Below are 18,959 nucleotides of genomic sequence, written 5' to 3'. Positions count from 1 at the left end.
GGGTCATCTCCAGTCAAGTGAGCTCCAGTCAGCACAGGGGACATTTGCAGATGGGAAGGAGGAATTGCCCTGACTCCACTGCTGCCTGCAGGGCTGTATCTGTGCTCCACACAGGAGATGAGATAGAACAATTGGTCTGGAACCTGCTCTAGCTGGGACCAGCCACATCTCTTCAGGCAGAGTTTGAGCAGCACAGGTGAGTGTGCTGACCTGCCAGAAGGAATTCCTGCCCACACAAAGGGGATGGAAAGAAGCACACGCTCATGCTTCACATTTGTTTAACTTGGCTCCAGTGGCACAGCCAGGCAAGATCTGGACTGTCCCTGAAAGAACACACAGTCCATCCCCTGTTGCATCATGACAGCCCCTGCCAACAGGGGCACAGCACAAAGAGGTGGGGAGGGGCCTGTAGCTCCACAGTGCTGATGGACAACGGGAGGGGCAGGGAGAGCAGGGACACAGAGAATTTCCAGCCTTAACACAGTTGCCACCCAGCCACAGTGGGTACCTACCATTACAGGTTTCTCTGCCTCTCTGGCCAGCTTTGGAATATGAGATTTCACCTCTGTGCCCTGGAATCCAGAAGCCATCCTGGAGGATGCCATGGGTGGATGAGTCGTGCCAGTGGCCGTGTCTCAGCTCACCTGGAAGGAGCAACAGTGGAACTCTGGAAATCCAGAATCCCGTTCATGGCAGACCCAAAGGACACACTGGTGTCTCCAGGCTGTGGCATCCCTCAGAACTAGAGATCACAAGGCCTTCCCACCCTGATTCATCATTAAACTGTATTTAAGTGACTGAGTTAAGATTCACAGATGTAAAACCCCAGAATAAACAGTCCCTGAGCCAAAACAGCCTTTTGCTGTGGGTGCAAATGAGCCACAAAACACAGCTGATGGCATTTCTTACCTCGCCCCCTGATGCCTTAAGATTCTTCTAGCTTTTTGTTTTTCTAATTTTTATAAGTAGTTATATAAGTAGAAGTAGATTTTAGAAGCAGCAGCCCTTATTCCTTTACTCTTTAGCACAGTAGTTTACACATTCCTCAACCCTCTAACCCCATTCTATGTTCCTCATATCAATTCTACCCCTCAATTCCAGTAGAAAATGTTTTGTCTTTTGTCAAGGCAAGGCCTATGCTGTTTAGAGAACGCTCATATCTTGGCCTGAACCACAGAACACGGTCAGAAACTAGGTGACCATGTACCCTTTGTGCTCTGAAGAAGATGAAGATGATGAAGAAAAGCCCCTAGACCCAATTCCCAGGGGGTGGGCCAGGGGGTGGACCAGAGCAAAAGGTACGGGATGGACAAAACTTGGATTGATCGGGCAGTATTATAAATTGTAACATCTCAGGCACGGAAGGGACGCGCGTGTCGTGTAATCTCTGTGCCTCAGAGGCACAAATTAAAACCCTTTCCTTATCTCACCTCCAAAACTAATTTGCCTCGGAGTTTTTTTCTCCCTGCATTTTCTTTAGGCAACAGCTGGTGGCCTGTACGGAGAAAGCAGAGACCTGAGGCTGCTCCAGACGGGAAACTTTCATCCTGCGGGAATTCTTCATCAGCCGGCAATTTTGGAGAATTCCCACAGTGATCTCGGGAAGCCCCAGCTCCACAGAACACCACGAGGAGCGCAAGGAGGTGAGGTAAGAGAAAATGGAAATAAGGGATAGAGGTATCTTTTTGTTAGCAGCTGTGAAAGTTTTTGTGTTTCCCGGGAAGTTTGGAGGCAGTTGGACTGCCTAAATTCTGAAACAGAGCAGTTTTGTTTCTCGGCCGAAGAAGAGCCCAGAAGGCCAAAAACCGGGAAAGATACTTTTTGCCGCAGTGAGAAGGGAAATTCAGAAGGGAAGCTTGCCTAAAACATGCTCTGGCCCAGTCCCTGAAGGCTGAGCAACCAGCACTGTCCTATGGACTGGCCGGCCACCGCTGTGGCCGTTAAACTGTGTTAGCTGTTAAACTGGCTAACATGAAAAGGGGGGGGAAGAAGAGCTACCTACATTGGTCCCTGTGTGCTCTAAGCCTGTTTCAGGCTCACAGCCTGTGAATATTCCTGCCTTCTGTGCCCTGATTAAGCTCGGGGGGGCTGTGGCAAAATCAAAAGGGGGCCACTGTTTTGCTTTCAATGTGAACTAACAGTGTGTCAGAAGATGACTGTTTGCAGAAAGTCCATTTCAGCAGACAGACTTGGAAACTGTGCCACCAGAACTCAAAGTGATATCGATGGAAACAGCTTTTGTGCAGAAGTGAACGAATGTCTTAACAACTGCAAATGAAATACACCAAGACAGAGTTTTGGACTGCAATAAAATCCCTGAAATGGGTCAAGAGTGAGTAAACAAAAGACTAACATAAAAGCTTCTGATACAATGAAGAACTGTTGTAAGATCAACCTGTAACTTCTAAAAGTGGTACATATATATGTGCTATGATTATTGTATCTGTTTTGTTATTTTCTATTCTATTTTACCATGCAGTAGGAATTACTAACCAAAACTCTATTAATATCCAAACTGTCCTTTATTACTCTTTACAAGTTTTTTGGTAGTAACAGGAGGAAAGCAAATGTCACTTGGCTGCCTCATTTTGCAAGAGCAGCTGACCTGACGTGACTTTGTGCCTGGTTAAACAACCCCAGCTCCCTCAGCCACTCCTCATAAGACTTGTGAGGAGGCCAAGGACGGGTAATTTCCTTTACCTGAGGACAGGTAGTTCCCACTTCTCCTTGAGGATTCACTTGCTGTAGCATCCAGTCTTGCCTGAACCACCATAGGCTACTTGGAGGCTGTGGATAACCTGGAAAACCATAAGCCAGCCGAGGACCTGCTGGTGTGACTGTGCTCACATCAAGGCAACGATCAATCATTGTCTCCATGTTGGTGGTTTCACAGAAATCAGTGGAACCAGGAGACAATGGAGGGAACATGGAACGGGGGTGGAACCAGATCTGTGCGTGGATGGAGCCTGGGCAGTGAGTGGGCAGAGCCCAGCCCTTCCTCTCCTCAGGTGTTACAGACCATCCAGGCAGAGCTTGAGGATTTGACCCGGACCTTGAGGCAGGAGAGAGCTCAGAGCTTGCCACTGGCCAAAGCCCATACGTGTCTGCTCCTGAGCTCCTGTTCTGCTGAAGGAAGTGTGAGTCAGTGTCAGTGCTGGAACACCCCGACCTTCACAGTGTGCACCTGCTCATGTATGTGGTAAAAAGAAATAGCCAGTGGTGTCCCTCTGAGGGGATGAGGGAGGACGAGCCTTCGCTGCGTGGGCCAGTTGCAGAGAAGTCAGCGCTTGGGTTTCTCTACAGAAAAAGGCAAATCCTCTCAGTGCCTCTTGGCAGCTCCTGCTGCTTCTCTGCACTGTATTTAATATTGGTTTTATATGAAATGTTGTAATACATACTCTGGAGAAGCAAGGACTGCGAGGTGACTGAGGAGGGGCCAGGACATCCACCACGTGGGATGGTGGCACGCGGTCTTGGTAACACATCCCACCTCAAGCTGCTGCCACTGGAACCCCCTCAGCACCTGCTGAGCCCCAGAGGGTGCCCCGAGGCTGCTGGTTATGAGCTTCCCAGGGGCTTGGCTTAACCCTTTCCCAGAAATGGCTTTCCCTTGAAATACTTTAGCTGACAACTTGGAGAAGCCTGCCTGCAGCTTCCTGCCCTGCCAGCCCTGGGATACAGCTTGGAAGAGCTGTTCTGGGAAGAACCTGTTGCTGCAAAAGCAAGGTGGGAGAGCAGCCAGATGAGGGCGAAGTGAAAGGGGGGGAGGATGGTGGAAAAGGAAAATAAGTAACATCCAGAGCGACACAAACAACCAGCAGAGAAAGTTCTTTTTTTAACTTTTCGGTCAGCCCATTGTCCTGCGGTGAAAGTCCCGGCGCCCTCGGAGCAGGGATGTTTATCTGTGTCCTGCATCTCAGCGGGCAGGAAATGATACAGCAGTGCTGAACTCATCTCCTCGTGGCCTCTCCAGGTGTGGGTGCAGCTCCTGCTTGGGATCTGCAGGAGCCTGGTTGCTCCACGGGCTGGGCTTGTCCTGGTGGTCCCTCTCCAGCGCTGCGGGAGAACCCCAGCCCCTGGAGGTGTCCAGGATGCAGAGGGAGGTCAGTGTTTGGGAGCCCTGTTCACCCATACCAGCTCCTAGTTACCAGCACCCTGCTAAGGTGCTACGGGAACACTTAAGCAGGACAGAGGAGTTTGCTCATTAACTCCAGGATGGAAGCAGCAATTTTTAGCCGAGGAAGCAATAACTGCCACACGATGGCATCCTCTGCTGCAGCAAGAGGCAGAGGCCCTTCCAGCTCAGGAAACTCCGCAGGAGCCTTCCCTGGGGGCAGAGGGTGGTGTGAGCTCCCTGGGGAGAGTAGGACCCTTTCATAGGGCAGGAAAGGACACGTGTCCCTTCCGCATGGCCCCTGTCACCTTAGGGCTGGCAGGGCAGTGAAGGGCCATTCCTGCAGGCCAGGCTTGGGTGGGTTTTTTCCTTATCAGCCATCCGGTGGGTGCCCGGGGGAAGCGGCGCATCCTCTGCTGATGGGGGTCTTTCCTCTCAGCGGATGCCTGTCGGAGGTGGCCGGGGGGCTCACAGGGGTCAGCTGCACCACTGCCTTGCACCTCTCCCAGAGGCAGCCTTTGCTCCACCCCCTCCCTTCTGTCACAGCTCGGGGGGTCCTCGAGGGGTCCTGCTGCCTGCAGTCGGGTTGGTCCCTAAATTTCATCCCAGTGGCCTGGAGCAGGTGAACCTGCAGCTCTCTGGAGCTGTGGGCTGGGGTTGGACAGGGAGGATGTCCCTGAGGAGGACTCTGGGCTGTGGTCCAGGTCAGTGAGAAGGGACTTGGGCACATCAGCTCTTCGTACAGACAGTTTGTTTTGTTTTGGCACACAGGTGTGAACAGGACTGCCTTCACTCACAGCCCTGGTTTGAGATCAGCTCTGTCCTGGTGGGAAGTTGTTCCCCAAACAACATTTGAAATCCAAGACATGTCTCATCTCTGCTTTCTTCAGTTCTCCTGTGCTATCTCCTCAGGTTGATATGAGGAACCATAGCCCAGGGTAGGAATCTCTCTTACTCTTATCCCCAGCACCTTCTTTTCTAATTATTCCCAGCCAACACAAAACTGCTAAGGACTGGCATCTGTAGCCTGTTGTTCTTTTAGGAGATAAGACAGCTGCATTGATCCTGAAAACACACACCACAGCAAAAACAGCAGGGCAGGAGCCTAAGAAGCTCTTGCACCAAGTGGTGGGGCAGGTGTGATGCTGCCATGGTCCCAGAAGGAAAGCTTGGGGGGCCAGGATGACTCTGGTCATCTAAATACACAGCTGTGGGAGCAGGTTACTTGTGGAGTTTTAGCTGAAACCCACAGGAGTCTGGAGGCTCTAGGCAGAGGAGAAGGATGCACTTTGTTCTTACAAGGGTGCAGAGAAGCTGGGGTTGGGAGGGAAGGGGTCCAGTGACTCCCTGGTCTCTTAGCTGATCCAGCAAGGCTTCAAAAGAGTTAAGTGCCTGAGCAGGGAACTGTGTGCCTGGCTTTGTTTTCCTGCCCAGCCCTTGTGTGTTTATTGTGCTGCTTGGAGTAAAGGCTCCTTGGGTGTTGAAAGCCCTGGAGGCTCTGATGTCCCCTTCTAAAGGAAACTTGCTGTGATGGAAGGGCTCACCTCAGACCTTGGCCCCAGCACAGTCACAGAGATTTTCTGCATCTCTCCTTCACCCACCTTAATGACAAGCTCATGTCAAAGGTGCACAGCCTTCTCTTGCCTGGGGGAGATGGGAAGAGGTGAGGCTTCCTGAGAACAGGCAATGAATAGAGCTGCTTCTGGTAAGCACCTTTCTTAGGAACTGTCAGCAAGCGTGTGCAGACACATCCATAGGATGGAGGAGTGGGAAGGGGACACTGGAGAGGTGGTGATGGTGCAGGCCCATGCACGCTGTGGGATGGGGCCACAGGGATGGGGCATCCACAGCTTCTCTGGGTAACCTGTGCCAGGGTGTCACCACCCTCACAAGGAAGAATTTCTTCTGAATATCTAATCTAAACCTGCCCTCTGTCAGTTTGAAGCCATTTCCCCTTGTCCTGTCACTCCATGCCCTTGTCAAAAGTCCCTCTCCTGCTCTCTTGTAGTCCCACTGGTGCTGGAAGGGGCTCTAAGGTCTCCCCTGACCCTTCTCTTCTCCAGGCTGAACAATCCCAGCTCTTCCAGCCTGTCTCCACAGCAGAGCTGCTCCAGCCCTCAGAGCATCTTTGTGGTATCCGGACTCTCTCCAGCAGCATCATGTCCCTCTTATGCTCGGGGCCCCCAGAGCTGGATGCAGGATCATGTGTCTCTCCACCATGCCAGTTCATGGAACTGTGGCCTTCGGGGCCTGCACAAGGATTGCGACACCAGGATGTCTTCCCATTGCAGCACAAGGACTCAGCAGGAGCCAAGGGCTCCGAGTGTTCAGTGAAGTCCACTGTGGCAGAGGCCCAGCACGCTCCTTCCCCTCGGCTGAACACCTGCCAAGGTTCCACCTGTGCCATCCGGACACACCTCCCCACAAGAGCCTTTCCCAGCCCTTTCCCTAGGGAAGAGGTTGCTCCCAGTGGCTGTGTCGCTCTGCAGGGTCGAGCAGCTCTTCTCTGTTTAGAAAGAACTTGACCATGTTGCAGACTGAACAGCTCAATGTTTGTTTCTTTGCACACAGTATTTTCAAACAACTTCAAACTTGTTTATTGCAGCAGCCAGTGAAGCCCTTGGCAGCCTCCATGGGGCAGGACCAGAAGGAGTCCTCAGTCCTGGCCGAGTCCCTGCACCTTTCCCTACAATGTCCTGCTGGGATCAGCCAACAGTTTGCAGCTCAGGTGTGATGCTGCCAGGGGAAGAGCTGTGTCCCACAGCCTGGCTGCCTTGGGAATGCTGACTGATATAGCTGTGGGCTACTTCACTGTGGAAAGTACAGAATACCAGTGTTCTGCTTTGTCTGCTGGAGCCCAAATTTGCCCTTATTCATAGTGAAGGAGGAAGACATTATGTTCAGAGAAGTGAAAGCCAGTGTCATGTTAGCTGCTATTTTTGAAAACATTTTCTACGTAAAGCAGTTTTCTTAAAATGCAAGTCCCAGACTTGTCAATAGTTCCAAAGTAGGAGTTGTTCCTGTAGAGTTCCAAAGTAGGAGTTGCTCCTGTAGAGACCCTGGCTGCAGACAGCCCCAGACAGCTGCTCCTCATTTCCTGCTTTTTTTGTTAATGTGAGAAAATACAAAGTCTTGAGCTGCCAAACAGATTTGCTTGGTCCTCTGTCTTTTAATTTTCTCCCTTATTACAGTAATGGCTCAAGAACTCTCTGTGGAGCACAGAGGCTTCTCCAAAGTGAGAGGCCACCTTTGGCTCCAAGGAACTTTCTCCTGAGTCTGGCACTGGTGTCCTTGGCTAGGAGAGAGGAGGTTGGTGGGTCAGTTCTGGACTGCTCTGGGCCACAGAACCCATTGCTGTGTCATTGGAAAAGCCATTGGTGTTTCTCCATGTTGAACTCTGGGAATCTGGTCTCACATCCAGGAACCAGCTGCACACACTGACCTCATCTGCAGTAGGTGCCCCACCGGCCCTGGCTCCCAGATCTTGCTGCCTCTGTGCTCCTGGAGAGAGAAGCTCAGCTCTGGTGAGTGTGGGAGCTCTGCCACTGGGGTGGTGTTTAGGTCCCTTCAGTCTCGTGCTCCTGGGCTCGGGTACAGGGGGATTGTGTCAGAGCAGTGGCTGAGCTGCCAACCCCACCGAGGAGAGGTGGGCTGGTGCAGGGATGAGCTACCACAAGGCAGATGGAAGCCTTATCAGGGGAAAGAGAATCTCATGGTATGTGTCTCTCTCCAGTCATGTGTCAGCCCATCTCCCTTGCAGCATCAAGACTGGCTGGCTCTTCCCAAAAGCTAAGTATTCCTGCAAGCCTCTGGGATGGAGATCATGGACAATATTGTGGACAGCAAAGGATTCTGTCAATACCTGTTACCAGACCCTGCTCCAGTGTCACCAACTCCTGAGGTCTTGGGAGCTCCTGAAGAGACTTTCCATGAAGTGGATATCATCAGCATTCTCATCTGATCCTCTCTGGCATCTTTTTCTGGGTCAGATACAGGCTCCCAGCTCTCACTGACTTTTACTTTTCCCCCTGTAATCATCTGATTTCAAGGAATGCAAACCTACTGTAACAAACAGCCCTTCTTGCACAAGAAACCAAAACAGCCAAGGAGCACAAATTTCCAGAATGGAAACTCCCTGAAAGAGACGGGACATGTTCTGGGGCCGTTTCCTGTTTGTTTAGGACACAGCCCATGTTCTTTTTATATATCATCTTGCACATAAAGCTTTGCAGGGTCAAGGTGCTTTTTGTCTTCAAGAGCAACTGCCCCAGCACCAGTCATGTGTTCCCTCCACCTGGGAGGACCTTGACTCTGTGAACAGCCCCGTGGTGGGTGGGAAATGCTGGAGCTGCTTCCGTGGTTTTCCTGGGTAAGATGGGATCTGGACCTTTGACTTGTATCTGTGGATTGGAGCAATAAGGCCAAAGTCCTTCCTCAGTCATACTATGGTTATTATCTGGAGGAGGGGGGGAAGCCAACCATCTTCCTGCTATACACTGCTTTTCTTTGGGGCCATGACACCCCTCCAGAGAGCCTTTGGGTGGGAAGGGTCACTTCAAGAAGCCTCCTAAGGAAGAATGGGATGTGCTGGGCTGTGCTGGGCTGCTCCAGCCACTGCTTCCACTGGAAGGATATGACATTCATGGTGGGCTCTCTTCCTCTTCAGCCTTGGTCAACTTTTTAATTCACTATTTTAGCACAGTCTGCACTCTCTGGTTCCTAGTTACTCGGTTTTCTGCTCTTTGTTTCTCTGAAAGCTGGTTGTCCCTGAGCTGCAGGGTTGCACACTCCATCACTTGGATGCTGTGTTTCATCTTTATGGGCTGGGATTGCTGGTGTAGGAGGACACCTGCCTTCCCTCATGCACATCACAATTTAATCTGCAGACTCAGACCCACAATACTGAACAACTACCTGCCATTCCTAAAAGCTAAAGCAAAACCAAATCAAGTGCTCAGATAATTTCTACTGCAACTAAAGAAGCTAAAATCAGCTGAAGGTAAGATGAGCTCAGAGAAGTCCTGAGATCCTTCACTGACAGACTGACACAATGCCTGTGGTACAGGTCCTCTGACTTTAGGTTCTTCAATGCTGCAAGACCTCAGAGAAGTGCAGTAAGAGGCTGGCACTGGTGTGCTGGAGGAGCAGCTGTGCAACGGGATGGGAGGGTGGTGTAGGAATTGGGTTGGGAGTGATGGTGCCAGTTTTATGCCAGCTGCAGCCCAGGTTTGTCACCACTCATTAGAGCTGCTTGGTCCCTCCAGCCCTGTCTGTGCTGGTAAAGCAGCTGTGTTAACTGCTAGAGAGTGGTTTGTGCCTTAAAACAGCAATGCCTGTGGGAAGTCATGCCTTTGGCAAACAAAGGAGTCTCCCTCCCACTTACCTGCATGCCAGAGCCCTTCCTCAGTTTTATCCATCGCTGGCAGCAAACCCTTCGCAGAAGAAGCAGAACCTGTTTCTCGGGGGAGATGTGAACATGTGTGGGCTGTGACATCACTTCCAGCAGCCAAGGTGCCCCATGGCTTCAGGCAATGCCAGTTCCTGGAATAAAAGTTTCCCGTAAATCTCTGCAGAGCCAGAGAAAACACCCGTTTGGAGAAGGGGTCTGAAAACATCCCAGCAGCATACTCTGTTTTGGCTGGATCAAACAGACTTTTTCAACTTCTAGTTTTTATTTTATTTCCTTGAAATGGGCTCTTTCTTATAATACAGTATAAGCAAAGGCTGAAGTCACAGCCTGGGATTTTCACCAAAAGCATTGTATGGAAATGTGGGTTTTTTCCCTTTCTAAAAACAAAATCCCAAGTGGAGCTATTGGCATTTCCAACAGCATGGAGATGCCAGTTTTCCACCACCCCTAAGAAAACTTAGGGCAAAGAGATAAACAGGGCAGCCACAGCCTCAGTCTTAATCTTATCTTCATCTTTCAATTGAGGGAGTTGGCAGAGGAAAATAGTTACGTATCCTGCTGGGACCTGAGTTGAAAGAGAAAGTAAAGGTGCAGGATGTGACTGCACTGTTGGTATGTCCGCCTCAGACCTGGCTTGGTGCTGGGGCCGGAAAGCCCCCAGACAGCCTGGCTCTTGCAAAACTGGGGGTCTCCTGCTTTCTACTCCTACTTTCAGCATCAGCAAGCCCCCCACGGCTGAGACCCTGTATATCAAAAGCCAGGGCTGTCACAGCAAGCACACGCTGCAGACAGCACTGCCAGGGCACAAGTTGCTGCTTGGGGTGGTCACTGGGTCCCTGCTCACTCCTCTGTTTGGTGATGCTCCTTAGAGCCAGCCTGGCCTGAGCTCACCAGCATAGCTGATAAACTCGTAATCCTGATTAGCAAATTCCACCCCTTTTGGCCTAACAACCAACGCTGCTGTTATAAGATGGCTGCTAAAAAGGAAGGTAATAACTGCTTTTGCATTTGGAGTAAAGAATGAGCTTACTGAGCAGTGGGGAGCTGAACTTGGAGGTGGGGAGAGCTCTACAAAGCCTCAGGACAGTGGTGCCGTGGCACAGACTGTCTGGCCAAGACTCACATTGGTGGGAGAGGAGGATGGAGCAGCCGACCCGTGAAAGCCCCTGCATGAATAATTTGCCAAGTAGGCTGGAGCTTCTCTGCATCTGGGGAATTCCAGCGGCCATCCAGCTCCGGAGCAGTCGGTATTCCCTCCCCTGTCCCTCTCTTCCCTCCGCCTCCTGTCGTCATCCTGAGCCACGTGTGAGGGAGTTGAATACCATCTGAAACCCCAATCTCAGGGCTTTATAATCCCGGAATGAGCGGCAGCAGCTGTGTTGCTCCGGAGGATGCAATAAGCAGTCGGGAGCGGGGAATACTGCCAGTAATCCTTCTCTGCGTGCCCTTCCTCCTGCCGACCACGGGAACATGAAGGCTGTTTCTGTCCAGATCCTGCTTGTGCTGAGGGCCTTGTGCCTGGTCACCCTGGCTGGAGGTGAGCCACAGCTCCGCTTGCACCCCCAGGGAACAGCACGGTTCACGGGGTGGGGGGGAATGGTGATGGAGCCGGGGATGGTGATGGATCAGGGTATGGGCACCTGGGGACCATTATGGGCTGCAGATCTCCCAGCAGGATCAGGCTGGGTTTCGGAAGGGGTAAGGGATATGGCAGCAATCCTGGCAGCGGGGACATCCGTGATGGCTTTGGCCACTCCTGGGGGCAGGTGGGGAGAGTGTCAGAGAGACTTCCGATAATCCGTATCAGAAAAAAACCATGATGCACTTCTTTTCCCTTTTTCCTCGTGTCTCCTAAGGACGTGGCAGGGAGACTACAGCCTGGGCAAGGATGGGTGTCTGTCCACACAGGCTCCCGGTCCTGAGGGTGCCGGTGCTCCCATCCCTGCGAGGCAGGGGGGACTGTCACCTGCGGTGGGTGTGCAATGTGTGTGTGTGTGTGTGTGCGTGTGTGTGCAGGTGGGAAGCACTATCCTGTTCCCTGGATAAAGATCTTTGCGTGCTCTGGGGTCAGAGGACCGGGAGGTGGTGGGCTCCCCTCTGCCAGGGCTGGGCTCGGTGTCAGTCACCCATGGCACAGGTCAGCAGGGTGGGTGCTGGGCTCTCAGCACTGCAGGCGAGGCTGGACTTTGCCCAGGACCAAGGCGTGACCTATTCCCACCGTGGAAAGGCAGACGGGCAAAGAGCCCTTAAGATCCGTGCCCTGCTGCCACCAGACGGGAGGACCGAGGACAGCACGGGCGGCTGGGGATGGAGCTTCTCCTTCTCCTCACACCTCTGGGCAGGTTCTCCAGGGCTGGCTGGAGAAAAGGGGGCACCAGGGACACCGGGCAGATGACCCTGCCCTGGGAACCTGCTTTGGCACTGCCTGGCTCTGCTCACCTGTGGGCAAGTATCCATCTTCCCTGCAGTGAGGAAATCAGGCTGGCTCTGTGGAAGGGCTGCTGGTGCTCCCTGACTGGGGTCTTTTCAGGAACTGTGCTGAAAAGCAGGTAGCAATGGCTCCCAAGAGTCATGGTCCTGGGTGGGTAAACTCTCAGATCCCTTTGGCAACGATTCATATGCAGCTCAGAGAAGCAGGGTTGTGTGCCCCAGAAGGAGGGGTACCACCAGTGCTCGCTGTGGCACCCCTCTGCCCTTGGAAGGTGCTTTCCAAGGTCCTCCACTCTGGGAAAAACCTACCAGGAGTTCAGCTAATTGCAGACCATTGGTGCCAATAACTGGAAAATCAGTTTGGGGTCAGGGACTGCTCCCCACCATGCACATCCCCAGTGGCCCACAGGGATGGTCTGGTCCTGTTGCCACAGTTCCACAAAACTGGCTTGTTTTGTGGAACTGTGTTCCTGAAAGTGGAGGACACCAGCAGAATGTCCTCTGGCTAATGAGAGTTAATTGGGAAGTTGGTTGCCATGAGCAGGGAATTCTTGACCCCAAAGTGCCACAGAAAACATTTAGTGTGTGAACAAAGAGTTTTGCTTTAACTTTACAGGCACCTAGAAACCAAACCAGGCTTTTGTACAAGAGCCACTGGAGTGTTTGCTTGGGATTTCTTGGCAACCATGGCATTCCCCAGTAAATGGATCAAAAGACCTGAGGGTGCTCCCATAGTGTTGCTCATTCTTGCACCCAGTGTCTGGATCATTCCCAACTGAACTGCATAAAATTCACCAAACTCCTTTGGAAATCTGAGGCAACGTTTTGGAGAGACAGCCTCATTGAAACCAGACGCCAGCTCCTTTCTTCACAGGGGCCTCAGATAAGTCAGGGCTTGTTTTTCTAAATCCTGCCCCCTGGGCTCTCAGGAACAAGTAGGCAGGATGCACTGTGCAACCTTCCTTCACTTGGCAAGTGCCTGTTGTGGGAGGCTGGAGGTAGATACAGGCATGAAGGGTCCCCCGTGGTGTGACTGGCTCTGCCCCCTGAAGTGGAGTTTTATTTTTGCACTTTGCAAAATGAAAATTGTATTTTCCAGTGGGAGTTGAAAAGTCGTGTTTGGGAAGCTGGGCTGCTGAGGTACCTGTGGGAGTGATTTATCATTCACCAAAAGGTTCTTTCTCTGCTCCCTTTCTCTGAGCCCAGGTGGCATTCAGAGACCATGTGCCAGCAAACAGAGAGGCAGGGTAGGATGATCACCTGGAGGGGAACTCCAGCAGGAGGAAGAGATAAGACTTACCCAGATAGGGAGAGGACAATCATCCTGCTCTCTGGTCTGCCTGTCCTGCACCAAGAGCTCTCTGGTGAAGGTTGCAGCAGGTCTTCTGGGGCTGACAAAATGTGGCACTGTGCTGGGTCCACCTGTGACCAAAAGGGAGAGGCCCTGCAGGTCCAGGGGCTTGCACAAAGGACCTGCAGCCAGCGCTTGCACATCCTACAAGACAAAAAAGCCCCACAATTTTCACAGTGCTTTTTTCCCCCCCTCAGTTTTCTGGATATCTCATCACATGTATGGGTGTTACAAACCATCTTGGATTTGTCTTCATTGGGATTTGCCTTCATCTCAGTTTAGCAGGGATTGGAAACTTCCGCGCCAAGCTTTGGGCTCCTTCGCCCGAGAGAAAAGAAACGGCGCCAGTTTTTATAGTTCCCTAACAAAAAGCCAACGTTTAACAAGTTGAAAACTTTATTTCAGGGCAACCCAAAGCGCCTCTGAAGTGTTCAAACGAGTGCTATGGTTTTACATCCGTGATAGCAGAGAAGAGGATAAGGAGCTACCGCCGGACTGAGCCCGGATGCGCAAAACAAGCCATCGTGTAAGTGCTGCCCCACCACTGGCCACGAGTCACTCTGTCAGCAAGGGCCCTGGGTTTGGAGCAAGGAACAGCCTGGAACACAGAGCAAACACTGGTGTGTTTATTTGAAGGGTGGTGTTTTATTTTTCCCCCTGTTTAAAGACTGACAGCTTCCAAGTTGGGCTGAACGGATGGGGAAAGGGACCGAGGGAGGTACTTGGCAGAATAGGGTGGAGGAAGCACAGAGGGAGAGAGCCCACGTGTTTTTGTGAAAGCAGATATTTTGTCTGGAGACAGATTCAGACTTGTCTGGAATTGAGAAAAGTTCAATTGTTTTCCCTGGGATAAATTGTTTTCATTTTACCTTGAAGTCGAGGCACCATTGACACCACTTTCTTGCAGCCCAGGGGGTGGCTCCAAAGTGAACCTGCTGGGCTGACCTTGGAAAGTCTCACATCACCCAGTCAGCCAAAACTCAGAGGGTTTGCCTTCATGCTTGCTTGCCCCCGAGCAACTGGTGCCTGCAGAGCTTCTTGTCCTGAGTGCAGGAGGAAAACACCGTGTCCGAGCATCAGGACAATGCTTTTGAAAGAGAAAAAGCTTCCTAGGGGAAAACCCTTCACCCATGAGTCACACTGAGCTGCTCTTCATTCAGTCAGATTTCAGAGGCACCTGCCCTTCCTGAAATAAATCATCCAGCCGACCAGTGGTGTTTGCTCTGGGCTTGGGAGGGTCAGTGTTGCTGTCTGCAGCTATCTGCATGCCTTCCCCATGGCGCTGGTCACCTAAACCAGTGTCTTCTGTATCCACTAAGTGATGCCTTTTTATTTTTCAGATTAACTACTCTGAAGTCTAAGGAGTTTTGTGCAGATCCAGAGGCTGAGTGGGTGAAGAAGATTGTAGAGAAACTGGACCAGAAAAAGGCCACAGCCTCCCCACTTGGGCGTGATGCCGCCTCCCCAGAAGAGGCTGGTGATGTTCAGAAACAGGTTGGTCTTCCAGTAAGGGCTCCATCTCAAGCCACTGCTCCAACTGGTTTCTTCCAAGGGACCAGCACAACAGTCTGGGAGAGAATACATGCTCCTACTGTGAGGACAGAGGTGTCCAGCACGTCCCCACCAGCCAGGCAGGACAGCACCCAGCTCCCTGCAGGGTCACCCTCCGTGACACAGGAATATGCTCTGCGCCCTGGGGTCGCTCCAGAAGCAAACAGAGACTCCTCAAATTCTCCTGCATCTTCAACAGCTCTTGCAGCAGGCATGGACTCCAGCCAGCCCACCCCACATCCCACAGCTCGTGTGCGTGGCTTTTACAACACCATGAGATCTGCAGAATGTGCAGGACATACTGCAAATGCTGCAGCTGATGTTCAGGACACAACTTCTCCTGACTCAGATTCAGACCCAATGGCAACTACTAAAGGATCAGACAAACCTCTGCTTTCTACAAGTGAATCTCTGGACTCTACAAGTGCCAGGGCCAATGCACCAGACACTGCTTCCAGCAGTTCTAGATCAGATCTCCCCTCCACCCTGGACAGTGTGGACATTGCAGCACCCCCAGACACACCAATTCCACCAGACACTAGTTCAGTTTCTACTCTGAGCTCCACCATTGCCACAGACAAAGGGGCTTCTGTCCATAGCAACGAGGTTGTTGGTTCCTCTACAGATGGGTCTGGTACTAGAACATTTGATTATTCATCACCTGTAGGAAAGCAAGAGCCTTCTAATACATTAGTTTTTACTGGCCAGGCATTCTCAGGCCAGGCCAGGGTGCAGACAATCACAGACAGGCCAGATGATCAGCCTCTGTCCAGCTTCTTGTCTCAAACACACTTTGTCATCCCCGTTTCTGTGGTAAGCGGGGTGACCATTTGCAGTGTTGCTCTTGTGTGGCTGTACCTGAAGTTTGGAATGAGACCAGAAGAATCATCGAGAGAAATGGTGCAGGGCTTGCTCTACCAGAGGGCAGGACATCAGAACAATGCCTACCCAATGGAAGTAATCTGAGTGCTTCGTGGCATGGACATTTTTGGCCTAAACTATGTGTGTGTTACTGCAGAAAAGCTGTTTATGCTGAACAGGTGACCACCTGTAGGAAGCAAGCCAGGGAATAAAAATACCAGAGAAAACCGGTATTTTTGCAGAGCAGAATGTCCAACAATACATCTGTTTCATCATTGACCCATGACAGTGTTTTGGAAATCATTGAGACACTTCTTTTCTTCTGGCTCTGTTACACATGACGGCTGTGGCTGTTCTTCCTCTGCTGGTGGCTCTTTGCCAGGGGGTGGGCAGAAGTGGATTCCCAAATTGCTGTTAGGAATTTTTCTATGATTCATCATGGCTAAGCCAAGAAGCCACTCACTCACCCACACTGTTGGACTTGGGCTCAGCCACCTCAAGCAATCTTAGCACCAAACCCACACGATTTGCACTTAAACTCTCTGCTGCTTCTTTGTGCTTCAGGTCTCTGCTCTGTCAGACCAAGGCCAAAGCTGGGTGCTGGCTCTCCTTGGGTTGATCAAATGTACTCTAATTATTTCTCCTTGCTACAGACACGAGGGATAGCCCAGCTTTTCAGAAAGAGGTGACCATAACTGCATCGGATCAGGGTACTGAAGGTCAGTGCTACAGGCTTCGTGTTCACAGTAGCTGGGAACCCACAATCTGTCTCCTCCTTGAAATCAGGCCCTTCCTCTCAACAGCATTTCTTCTTGCAGATGTGGTCTGAGACCTGCTTTTTAGGAAATCAATGCAATGAAACTCTTCTGCCAGCTGATGTGCCCTGTGTCCAGCTGCATCCAACACCAGGGCAGGATAATGCAAACGATTCTTTGCAAATGGAAGAAAACAAGAAGTCATCCAATAATGTTGCTATTCCTGTGATAATATTGGAACACTTTTGCTGTTCTCTGCAAGCAAAAAAACCCAGGAAATAATCTCTTGGAGGAGCTAAAGACAATTCTCGATTTAGTCATGTAGGAATTACTCCACCTCAGCAGATGTAACATCCTTCTGCTTCCATATTCTCTCCAGAAATAAGGACATTTGCTGATGCACCAAACAAACAAACAAACAAAAAAAGGAGGAAAAAAACAAGAACAAAATGGCTGTTCATAGTTCTACGCTTCATCTGCATTTTAGTTTTTCCATCATTGATAGCGTTGATCGCCAGGCTATGAAAGCATCCTAACAGTAACAGGCTTTTTTTAAACCCAAGTTGATTTTGATTTTTACACCTCCAGGTGCTGCTGTATGTAAGCTTTATGTTTTATCTGTGGTCAGGTCCTGAAAGCCCTTATTAGACTTCGACCCCAGTGTGAGTTTTGCTGGAGCGTGCAAAGGTCTTCGCGATACGATGCTTTGTGAGGAGATACATATCAAGGGTCAGATCCTCCTCTAACCAACCTCAGTGGATCAGATCCCAAAGTATGAATATGCACGTAGAAAAAAAGGAAGGAAAAGCACATAATAAGCAAGATCATCAAAGCAAAAATGAGTGGCCAGCTGTGAGGCAGAGCCTGAGGAAGGCAGCCTGTTAAACCCATCAGATCACCCCTTCACAGCACCCATTCAGCCCTGCAGGTGGAGAGGACAGACAACAACTGTGTTTGTTTTCTGCCATCATACAACCCCTTCTTTCTGCGTTTTGTTGACTCGAGAGAGGGGAGCCAGGGCTTCATCTGGGGCTTTGCAAGTGTGGAATGTGATTAGATTAATTGCATGTGGGGTGAAACCCTTCCTTGTGCAGCCCAGCTGTGGAACACTGGCTGGCAAGGATTTTCCTGGAGGGTGAATCAGAGGCTGTCAGTGCCACCTCCCCATCCACCCCACTTGTGCACAGTCGGGATTTGTGAAGCACTGTATGTGGCATTATTTTTATATAAAACACTAGAAATGTTATTTTTGTAGTAAAGTTTTGTAGCCTTTTGAATGTATGCGATACCCTGTCTGCGCTGCTTGGAGCTGAGACCTTTCTGGGAACACTGGAAAACACTGTGCCTTGTTTATTTTCTTGCTGGTGTGAGATGGCTTGTGCATGTCCATGGGAGCTGGATCACGCTCCAGGCCCTTCAGCAAACGTGGTGGACACCTGTCTGGCTACAGGTGAAGTCCTTGGCTTGAAGTGATGCCGGGGAGATGAACGTGCTCCAGTCAGATCACCTGGAGTCCCACAATGCCATTTGTAAGGACACTGGTTTCAGCTCCATGGGTGGCTCCCGTCGTCTTCCAGCTGCCACAGTCCCACTGGAACTCCTCAGGAGGAGTTGCTCCTCCAGCCTGACCCTGTCCTTGTCCTTGCCCTGCTCCCCTCTCCTGTTCCTGGGCTGGCACCACTCATGGGGGGCAGTTAAAACTCGGGGCAGGGGGGACACCACTGTTCCTCCCTGTGCCATGGGCAGCCTGGGAGGGCACAAGGTGGATGCTGGCACAGAGAGACAGAGCCTGTGGGTGCCACCAGTTCCTGGGGTTAAAATATCATTTGCTGTAGAGCACAGTGACTGTTACAAGCTCTGGTTTGTTTGTGTATTGAAAGTGTGCATGACATATATAAGCTGTATGGTTTTTTTAGAAGTAAATAAAGTCCTTATGTTAAAGAACTTTGATCCTCAAGGGACTGAGCCCCAGGATAGATTACTAAGCCTGGGCCCTGCAGAGATGAACACTGATTCTGCACTGTGGAGGGCATTCCAGCATCACAAAGAGACAGCAAAGCCAGCTGTGGCCAGGCTATTGCTCCACCTCCTCACTCTTTAAGGGTTTCAGTCTTGCCAAAAGTTTACAGGAAATATATTTCCTCACAGGGATTTGTAGTTCCCATCCTTCTAAGGCAGTAAAGAAAACAAACAGACGGGTTTTTGCTTTGTTTAACCAGAGCTGTGGCCAAACAGCAACCAACAAACAACAAACATTACCCTCCAAGTCTGTTCTGTAACAGGGCAAGAGAGCAAGGGCTGAGCTATGACTTTTCCCACCCCAGCCAGAGCTTGGGCTGCCCTTACGTGCTCCTCTGGTGATGGGGAGGAGAGGTGGGAAAGGCAGCTCCATGAAAGACTTAGTGCCCTGGGGTTTGCCTGGAGTGGGGAGCTGAAAGGAGCAAGAGGGACAAAGCATCTCCCGCGTATTCCAGGAGCCCTGGTCCC

At 51.1% G+C, this 18,959-nt stretch overlaps 1 protein-coding gene across 4 annotated transcripts; it reads left to right on the top strand.

The window, feature by feature from the left end:
- Window positions 1-1,810: 1,810 nt before the first annotated feature.
- On the top strand, window positions 1,811-17,054 carry CX3CL1 (C-X3-C motif chemokine ligand 1). Of its 4 annotated transcripts, XM_027646633.1 has the most exons (5): window positions 10,759-11,061; window positions 13,711-13,831; window positions 14,646-15,669; window positions 16,371-16,436; window positions 16,536-17,054. In XM_027646633.1, the coding sequence occupies exons 1-4, from the start codon at window positions 10,995-10,997 to the stop codon at window positions 16,404-16,406; spliced, it is 1,248 nt and encodes a 415-aa protein (XP_027502434.1). In that variant the 5' UTR covers window positions 10,759-10,994; the 3' UTR covers window positions 16,407-16,436; window positions 16,536-17,054. The 4 variants fall into 4 exon arrangements, with proteins under 4 accessions (XP_027502432.1, XP_027502434.1, XP_027502433.1 ...); XM_027646632.1 differs by having other exon boundaries at window positions 16,371-17,054; XM_027646631.1 differs by lacking the exon at window positions 10,759-11,061 and adding an exon at window positions 1,811-2,332 and having other exon boundaries at window positions 14,646-17,054.
- The last annotated feature ends 1,905 nt before the right edge of the window (window positions 17,055-18,959 follow it).

This window comes from Corapipo altera, unplaced genomic scaffold (genome assembly GCF_003945725.1).
Source record: "Corapipo altera isolate COAL_440 unplaced genomic scaffold, ASM394572v1 62, whole genome shotgun sequence".
NCBI lineage: Eukaryota > Metazoa > Chordata > Aves > Passeriformes > Pipridae > Corapipo > Corapipo altera.
This window is presented reverse-complemented; position numbering and strand designations above follow the sequence as displayed.

What these genes read in the sequence shown, in the direction of transcription:
- CX3CL1 (XM_027646630.1), top strand. Translation starts at nt 10,995, where the DNA reads ATGAAGGCTGTTTCTGTCCAGATCCTGCTTGTGCTGAGGGCCTTGTGC. An exon ending in CCTGGTCACCCTGGCTGGAG is followed by an intron (nt 11,062 to 13,710) that starts GTGAGCCACAGC and finishes ACTTTATTTCAG; the next exon opens with GGCAACCCAAAGCGCCTCTG. An exon ending in TGCGCAAAACAAGCCATCGT is followed by an intron (nt 13,832 to 14,645) that starts GTAAGTGCTGCC and finishes TTTATTTTTCAG; the next exon opens with ATTAACTACTCTGAAGTCTA.